At 24.1% G+C, this 10,575-nt stretch overlaps 1 protein-coding gene across 3 annotated transcripts in view; it reads right to left on the bottom strand.

Moving 5' to 3' along the window:
• LOC129612112 (homeobox protein homothorax) overlaps positions 1 to 10,575 on the bottom strand; it is a 437,826-nt gene that overhangs the window by 206,787 nt on the left and 220,464 nt on the right. For all 3 annotated transcript variants that reach the window (XM_055525634.1, XM_055525635.1, XM_055525636.1), the window contains one exon: positions 7,594 to 7,717. In XM_055525634.1, coding sequence (XP_055381609.1) covers positions 7,594 to 7,717 — 124 coding nt within the window. The remainder of the gene's footprint in view (positions 1 to 7,593; positions 7,718 to 10,575) is intronic.

The following is a 10,575-nucleotide window of genomic DNA, read 5'->3' as shown; positions in this document are numbered from 1 at the left end:
AGTATTGGCACATAAAACTTTGTTTATAAATTTTATATGATGAGAATTGGATGATCATCTATTTTTCACATATTAAACAAAATCTATGAATAGTAATTATAGTAAATCCTGACAAATAGTAATTATTTAAAAGAATATCTTTAATATGTCTACTAAATTTGAATAATTATATCTGTTATACAATTAGTTTTTAGGTTATTTCTCTATATTTTTAAATTATAATCAAAAATTAAATATTCTTGAACTTAAAATTATAGCTTTGTAATAAATTTTGATAACAAACAAGTTGAGAAAATTCAATTCTTTCTTATAAATATTACAGTTTTAATTTATAATTGCAAATTTAATTTTGATGTCCCAAATATAAAATGTTCCTATGAGCTCAATATCATAAAAATTTGATTCCTAATTTTAAATTTCTCTTACTTTAAAAATATATTATGAGCTATCATGGCACATCCCAAATGTATAAACAATTATACAACAGTTATAGAAAATATTCAAAAATTGTTAAAATTATTTAAGAGTTGTTGAGACTTTTTGAAAAAAAAAAATTTTTACAATGTTTTCAAGTTAGGAATTCATTAAATAGCTTTTCCCCTAAAAATAAATTTACAATGTGCATCTAAAATATTTCGGGTATACGCTAATGTAAAAAAGATTCTCTTCAATACCTCGGAATCTCTTTTTAAAAAAGGTCAATTTTCACTTTTATTCTAAAAATTTAAAAATAAAATAGAGTCACTTAAAATAAAAAAATTCTTGTTTTCATTTTTTTTTTTTAATTAAATAAAACGCATTTAAGTTCTTAGAAATCATCTAAACATTATTATAACAATACGAATCCATTATCATTTCTCTCCTATGTATACAATATGCACAATATTGCGATGATTAAAAAAATTTTTTTTACTCTATATTATATGCATATATGATGTAAGTGTTATACAGTTAAAATATACAGTAAATTGTCTTGATGTATGATGAACAGATGACAAAAAAAAAAACCGCGTTAATTTGAATGATATATGAGTATATTTTGTGTCTCCTATATGTACGTTTGTTTATGTATGTTCATACATATTTTGTGCGTATACCCACATTTTATATAATAATGAAAATATATAGTTTCCCTATACTTTTAAATTGGTGACATACTTACATATGCGTACCAATTCGTTATACATGAATGTATCTTTGTATATAAATTGAAGTTTGGAAAATTTGATTTGAAATTCTTAATGTAAATGGATTCAACGACGATGAGATATTTTTGAGAATCGTCAAAATTATATGCGTATAAAAAAATATTTTTTTTTTTTTTTTAATTTTTTTTTCCTCTCTATAATATTATTATTATTAATTTGATTTCAGCTGATGCAGTTCCATCACCCTTCAAATATTAGAAAAAGAAAATAACAAAACATACAAAAAAACATTGTACATTTAAATGTGATAAATTGTAAATGAAGGGTGAAATAATCAAACACATACAAAATATACTCATCTAAATATGACGAGTTATAAACTATCACCAGCCAGCCGTTTTCCATATTTTCTACCCTATATCATTATGTACATGAATGTATGTATGTATGTCAGTTCAACACTCGATATAATATAAACATTTCTTTGAAATGTATGTACGTATATTTCGCTCAAAAATTACAAAATGTAATTTAAGACTTTTTAATTGAGTTTTAAAAATTTTTTAAACGAAATATTAAACATTATTATAAATTCCTGCAGTACGTAAAGGCACTTACAAAAAAATTAATTTGAAAATGTCATAATTTTCTTTTATTCAATATAATTAAGTAACATTATATCGCAGCTATAAAATAATGTTGCCACGCAGTATGAAAAGTTTTAAAAATGAGAAAATTTTAACAAGAAATACACGTTTGCGTCTGAGCTAGTCCCGATCATTTTAATTTTAGTAATAGTAGAAATAACTTTGGAAAATCAAAAAGTATGTTGGTTTTATGAAATAATTTGTCCATTCCTTAGATACCAAAAATTCGACATTTAATTGTTTGTACAGTAGTCATTTTCCCTTAAACAAATGGAAATACTACTCTTAAAAATAATTAATTACGTTATTTAAATTACTGCCTTTTCATATACCAAAATATTTTAAATAATTGCATACATTTAGGATGAAATAAAAAAAAATAAATAAATACGGAAGGCGTTAATATGGTGGTCCAATTAAATGATTAACTGTGTGAGTTAAGAATAATAATTATATTTTTTTACAACATGACATTTACCGTTAGGGTTCTACATTTACAGAATTTTAGAGAAGTGTACAGTTTCGGAAACATTCACATTTTACTTGAAACTTTATAGAATTTCAATAATTTAAAATTCATAGTATGAAGTCAAACTTTTATCACTCAAATGATACCATTGGAACAAAGAATTGTCACAAAAATGACACAATTTTTATTAGCATAATACGCTAGTAAAGTAGATTGATAGTGTTGAATTTAAACTTATTAGATTGGAAACATTCACTAAAATCCTATTAAAAATTTTGGAAAATTGAAAATTCAATTTTAAAATTAAAAAATTTTGGATACAAAGTTGGCCGTTCTTGAGTTTCCAGCCCAAAAAACCTTATCACTCAAAATGATATTCGACCCGTTCTTATTTTAATAATCAAGAGATTACAAAATACTTGAGTGCATTTTTTGCTTTTTTTTGGTTCTTGTAATTCATAAAGAATAATATGAAAAACTATCAAGTGTTGTTACATATGAAAAACTTAAAAAAAAAAAAAACTTAAAGATCAACTTTCTTGAATAATCAAAAAAAAAATTCATAGCTAAATCAAAGAGTTCATATGAAACATTGAAGATTTATAAATATTTTTTTCAATTTTATCAAAATGTAGATAAGTATATAGATATGAGTGCTATGTGCATGTTTGTCTCTAAAATATCTGTATATACATAAACATACACACATTTATCCGAATTTCTTTGAAAATCGGAACATCTCAACTGTCGTGACTTGAAGATATGTTATGGAAAAACAAGAGAAGAAGAAAATTAAATAAGAATAAGAAAAGAAAAACACTTCAGTTATATTTTCTTTTTATCTTATTTTTTTTTTTAATATTTTCTATAATATTAAGCCGCGCGGCCGCAAAAGCTATTATTGTAATATTTTGAAGAATAGCGATATTCAAAATATTCACATTATGATATACAAACATTATTGCCAGTACATACATACATACACGTAATCATATAAATATCATAATGTTAAGGCTTTTTTTTATTGGCAAATACCGCGGACCTTGTGATATACTCAAGTTTTTTTTTTTTTTTTTTTGACTGAAAATTGAAAATCAAAAAAACTCTAAGCGAGTTATGAAGAGTTTATGATAAAATGAAAGGTTAAAAAAAAACTGTTTTATTTTTTGTGATCTTCAAGAATATTGCTCAAAGAACCACTTTTTGTTTTCTAGAAACTCTTCTATAAGAAATATACACAAGTATATGAATAAATAAATATGTGAAGTGAATTAAAAATATTCTACAAATAAATGATCACTTTTTTGCAGATATAGACCGAATTTACTGCAACACTATAGAAAAGTATCCCATTTCTGATTTTAACTGCACATTCAAATCAACGAAACACAAATAAACCCAAGGGTATAGCGAGAGAGAGAGAGAGACAAAGAGAGTTTTTGGTTCAACTTACATGAAAAAATTTAAATACCTTGTAGTATACGAAGTGTTATTATATGATGACTTTGTTTATTTCGCGGTTTGCGCATCTTAAATCCGACACAAATTTCATTGGCTCATATATAAGTGCATCTATGCAAGTTGGACCCACATATTAACAGAACTTTGTACATTATATACTTTTTATAGGTATGTATTGTATGTAATCATCAATAAAAGACAAAAAAACAACTCCTCGAACGCCAACATAACAATCATTGACTCATTTTATAGGAATTCATTAAGTGTTTTAAAAAAAAAAAATATACGCACAAGACTTTATGGAACCATCATTATTGTAATTTTCTCTTCTTTTAACACTTTTCTTAAAATATTATTATTTTTTTTTTGTGAATAGAACAGAATTGTGCAAAAGAGATGATATTGGAGTGCTTTTTCTAGCAATCACAGTACCTTACGTACTATATGCATATGTACATAGCTAGTTCTCATTATGTTTTCTGTTTCATGAGACCCAAATTTCATGATAAAAAATTAATAAGTATACAAAATATCATCATTGTTAAAAAGAAAAAATATTTTTATCTTTTGTTAAAGAAAAAATTTTCTATAATATTTTCTAAAGAATCGTTTAGTAAAGAATCTTCAATTCTTAGAATTTTTTGGATTACAACAACAAAAAAATAAAAAAAAATTATTTTGACTTTTTATAAAAATAAAATTTGAATTCACATAAGAAACAAAACATGGAAACACAAAAAAAAAAATTTGGCTTGTGGCATTCACAGCCACAATTGGTTTATACATTCATACTTTTAAGATGCATTTCTTAAGTGTATTTATGAAATGAAAATCATGAAGAATAAGGAATTTTTCTTTTCAAGCGATATCTTCTCTTTAGATAACAAAATTTTAAATGAAAGTGAGCCATTATTTTGGGTGATAAGCGAATTATTGTTAAAAAATGAAGATGAAGATCACATCATCATAATAATATGATGAAGTAAATGTATGAAAACAATAACCAAGCGATCAGAATAAATATATGAGAATAACAAAGAAAAGAAAGGATTTAAGGCGTATATAATAATGGTTAAAACCTTTATTAATTCTATATGACTAGAAATGTTGGCATATACTACATTACAACCAAAATAATTTTGAGTACCAACGTTTTTATAATAAATTTAAGGTGAATTTTTTTGTTTTTTTTTTTCTAAAGATTTGCGCATATTGTGTAATTTAACGTTAATGTTGTGTTCTTTTGTTAAAATTACAAGCATTCTTTCATTGCATAATATGCACCAAAACAATGATGGAAAAGCAGTAGGAATAATAGACGTATATACGTATGTATGTATATACATATATATATGTGTGTGCGGCATGGGTAAAAATTAAAATTTTGAAATTGACTCCGTACTAAAATAAGTATGCGCATATTGATATGCTGTTCATTCAAATCAGAAATTGTCACCATTTTCCATTTAATTTATGTCAGTTATTAGTTAAAATTTTTGTCTGAAAATTATTTAATTGAAAATTTATTACAATTTTACACTGTTAAAAATTAGATGAAGTTGTTAAATGGAAAAATTTCCTATACAAATTTTCTAAACCATTAAAATTAGTTTAGTGTTAGAACTTTTTAAAGTTTCCATTATGAAAAATTCAAGATTCGATTTGTAAGCAAAAAAATGTTGATGTCTTCCATATTGTAAAAACGGCGCAAATTTAGGGTTAGAATCGCCTTCCATATGCTTCTATCACCTTCTATATTGTCTTTGCAGATATTTTTTGACAGCATTCAAATCCATATTGTTTTTCAGTTTTTTGCATAAATTTTTAGAATTCATAGTATTTCAAATTGGTAATACATTTGACTAATATTACATTTTTCAGAAATAAACCATTTTTAGACCATTTTCTTTGATTTTCTGCATAAATTTTGATAAAATTGTTAAATTTAAAAACAAATTGTCAAATGTTAAAATTACATGCTAATGTCAAAATATATACGATTAGAACAATTTAAATTTCAAATTCATTTCATAATTTTAATTAAAATTATCCGCTCCATAAAATTTTGGAGCTACAGTATTTAATTAACTATAATAAAATTTTGCGATTATTTTTAAAGGCGATTTTGAACCTGATTTTTTTTTCAATTTGAAAGAATTTGAAAAAGGGTATATTAAAAATTTTATTAAAGAAATAAATTCAAATTAATATACAACATATTTTTAGTTATAGAAACTCAATATGACGACACACTCTTTAAAATCTATACATAAATATTCGAAAATTTTTGAAATTTTTTGTTTTATCGGACCCTTTTGACGAAAATTGACAGTAATCACATTTTTATCGCACTCTTATTTTTGGTCCATTTTTTTTTTTTAATATAACATTTATCGAATACACATTTACACACATCACAATTTATTACAATGATTATAACAACACACTCATCTCTTATTTTATTAAAATGAACAAAAAACAGAATCTCTGGCAAAAAAACAAAAAATAATAATAAATAAAACCTAAAATGAATAAAACAATAAAAAAAAAAATTGCATCAAAAAATGTGTGTTCACCTCGCTATTATTTATTCATGCTCACTGGTGGCAACATCAATATTTGCAGGATAATGTCTGGTTTGACTAATATACTGAAAAATTTTATAACTTTTTTTTTTCTTGTCGATTTTATTATGATGATTATAATATGCTCTAAATATACATACATACACATAATAATATATTAACAATATTTTTTGTAACATAAATGTACAAACACTTTGATGCCAATATAAAATGGCGTGAATAATGTTTGTATATATGTATGTATATGCGTGTATATTGTGACATAAAAATTTTCCGATCAAAAAAACATTTTCCGTATAGCAAAATTCTCTTTTTTTATTTTTTTATTTTTTCTCTGTTTTTAGTATATTGTTTTCTCATCATAATCATCATCATCATCATCGTTATTGTAATTGACATCGAAATGATTATTGTATGGGTTTTTTCGTTTTTGGTTTTTCCTTTTTATTTTCCTGTATCCTTTTTCTATATATCTAGATAGTAAATTTTAAATTTTTGATGTTTATGCGTGCACACATTTATATATAACCAGTTTGTGAATGAATGTTTTTTATCAGGACTTTGTGTACTAACTATACACATAGTGACAATTTTAATAAAAGAAAAAAAAATCCAATAATTTTACACCCCCTTTTTTTTATACATTTTTTTTTTCGTTGCCTATATAATGATGATTATGAGAAGATAATTTTTGCACAATATTGCAAATTTTGTGGTTTTTGATGATTTTTTTGTTTTTTTTGTTAAAAAAATAAAATTTCCCTGACATTTGTGTGGGTATACATAGATCTATAGTGTATAATGTAATTCGTTTTTTATTTAAAAGGATATGATTATTAACTGTGTTTTAAATGTTTAAGCACAAGTATACGTTAAATAGTAGATAAAACGGAAAAAATTTTGTGAGGTGTCAAAATTTTTTATTTTATTAATAAAAAGAAAAAATTTAATTTTACACTTTATTTACATTTAATATACGCAAATAGACTGAATATTTTTACACTGAGATTTACAAGAAATAAAAATTTACGGTATAAAAAGCAACAAGGATAATAAATATAAAAAAAATTTTTCAATAATTTTCTAATATTGATTTATTTTTAAAGATAAAAATAATGTTGAAAAAGGGGAAACAATTGATTAAATTCTAATTTCATTTGAATTTTAATAATACAATCTTTGACAATATATTAAGTGACATAACCTCAATAAAATTATATTTAAAATTTACGCATAATACTATAATAAAATGAATTATTTTTTTTTTAAAAAAAAACACTTACCGGGATCTGATGTGTCTAAAACTGAGGCCTGTTGCGACAATGGACCGGGCGTACTACCAGCGCCCGGTGATCTGGCATCGTCGTTCATAGCACCACCATATGATAGTGATGAACTAGGAGGCCGCTGTAAAAAAAAACAATTTTTTTTTTTATTATTATAAAAATTACATTTTAAATTTTTAATTCTAATTTCAATTTAGAAAACAAAACATATAACAAAAAAGTTTTGTACACAATTATTACAAGGTAATTTTAAAAAAGATTTATTACAATTTTTAATATTTGCTTGACATTTCAGTTGTCATCGGTACTACAAAATAATCTGTTTTTTTTTGTCTATGTCACATATTAAAAAAAAAAAACCAAGAGAGACTCGAAATGGGAAAATCCAAAAAGCGCGCGCATATCTAAATGAATGTCAACTAACAATACAAATACCTAAGAAAAAAAAAAAAAAAACAAGAGAACAAACTATGGCATAAAAGAAAACCCAAGTTGTGTTGAATTTAAATTATAAGTGGATCAATTCATTGTGAACAATTTATCTATCAATTACATACCAAAAATACTACGAATTAAATCACCGTTCCTCATATCACATTCGAAAATTTTCAGAAAATAAATTTCATATTTTCAGGAATTGTAAAATCTAGAAAGTTTTAGGTGTTGACTTGGGTTACTTTAAGCTCAGCAATTATTTAGTTCAATTCATGAAATATTAAATATCATACTCGTGTCTGATAAAGCCCAATCTTAATAAGAGCCTAACCTTTCCGATGTAAAACCAAAAATTAAACTTTGAATGCATTTCGCGCTTTCCCAATTTTTTTCAATGTTATCGGCGGGACGATTTTTAATTCTATTTAAAAAAAAAAACGCATAAATAATGACAAAAACTCAATTTACCAATGAATTACAAGAATTTTCGAAATATTTGACAAATACTAAAGAACGATCAGTTTTTTTTTAAATTTTACATTTTAAATGTGCCTACAACCATAATGCAAAGCATAAGAAATTCAAAAAAATTGTAAATAAAAAACACAATTTTAAAAAAATTCGTGCATTCATTCCATGCAATTCATTTTTTTCTTCATGATCATCATAAGATCTGTTTAGATGCATTTAAAATTGGATTATGATTATGCAGACAACGTTTTGCATACAATTTGCAAATATTATTTAAATTAAAATAAAAAAACCAAACAAAAAAAAAAATTTTTTTTTTTTTTTTGTTTAATCAAAAATTCATAATGGCACAGCAAATTGCAAACAAATTTCTCGTCTTTCGACTTCTTTTCTGGTGGCGTTTCTTGTCGTCGCCGGCCTAACTAAAAGACACAAAAAAAAAATGGACGATTACAGCAAACCAAAAAAAAAAAAAAAACCAGAACATGAAGAAAAAATTTAATTTAATTTTTTTTTTTTCTATTTTCGCTGTTCTGCTAATAATTTTAATATCCCCAGCACATAACCTCTTTTAATGAGGCGCGTTATTATGCCAATTTTGTTTTTCAATGTGAAAAGAAATTTTTATATGTACATGTTATGACCAAGAGAACAAAAAAAAGAAAATTTTTTTTTTCCATCAATTTGTTTTTTTTTTTAATTTCTAATCTGAATATTTAATAGGTTTGTAATTGTTTATAATTTTTGCGTATTTTTATTAGTAGTTTTCCTGTTACAATCATTTCTTCTGAATAATAAATAATTTTGTTTTCTGTTATATAAATGGTCTCTTTATTTTTATATAGAAAATATTTGTATATATACGTATGTATGTGTACATAGTTTAAATAATAATAGTAATAATGGAATTATCTCAGTCGAAAGTCGAGACAATCTATCATTTAGTTGGTTCCATTGGAAAATTTATTTTAATTTTATTTTTGTTCGTTTTAAGTTAGAAAAAATTATTTCAACTATTTTACATATTTTCATTATAATTTGTTACCATTAGTGTGAAAATTTATTGTGACGAACGTTTAAAAAATTAAAAAAAAAATTAAAAATAAAAAAAAATTAATGTGAAAATAATTTAGGTATAGGTAAATGAATACTTCAAATAAATTACTGTCAGATCTAGAAAATTTTGAGAAACGAGAAAATGTTATAAATTTAGGCCGCCATCTGTATTTCAAAACAAAACAAGAGCAGCAGTGTATACTTGTTTGCTAAAAATTATTTAAACGCTATTTTTCATAATATCAAAATTATTAGGATCTGCGACGGGTTGATCGCGTTTTTGTTATATAAAAATGTTTTTGTAAGCCGATTTCGTATTATGGCATGAAGCAAGATCAATCACTCACAAAACCCCTAATGGGTGTTGGTAAATTATATAATCAGAATAAATAATGAATTTCGATTCAAATATTCTTCAAGCACAAGCTCCTAATAAAATTAGGAAAAATTTTCAATTTTCTTAAATATTTTTGGACAATATTCTCTATATCTGAGATTCGCCCATTATACATTTTATAAGGACCAAGTGTGTTTATAATTGAAAGACATTATTAATTATAAAACAAAAATATTTACAAGAAAATCTTATTAAGAATTTTAATATTAAAATCAATTTCTTTTTTTTGTTGCTGTTGCTGTTAATCAATAATGATGAAAACATGCACAGATTTTTTAATTTAATATTCTATACAACAAATTATACACTTAATTTAATGATTTATTTTATTTTTATTTTATTTATACAAGAAGAGCCTTGCATTACAACAACAATATATTATTTGATATAGTCTAAAACACTACTATATACAAATATGTGCAGGTTAAATCCTTATTTGTAAAAAAAACATAATTTTCTATTATAAAAGTTTGCGCGCATAATATTTCATTTGTGCGTCTATAAACAAATTGAATACAAGAGACTTCATAATATTGTAATACGTTATTATGAGCCCAGAGACTCTTGACTATTTATGTAAAAATTCCTGTCAAATATTACACATAAATAGACATTAAAAC

Source organism: Condylostylus longicornis, unplaced genomic scaffold (assembly GCF_029603195.1).
Source record: "Condylostylus longicornis isolate FDR11 unplaced genomic scaffold, ASM2960319v2 ptg000055l, whole genome shotgun sequence".
Classification (NCBI taxonomy): Eukaryota; Metazoa; Arthropoda; class Insecta; order Diptera; family Dolichopodidae; genus Condylostylus; species Condylostylus longicornis.
This window is presented reverse-complemented; position numbering and strand designations above follow the sequence as displayed.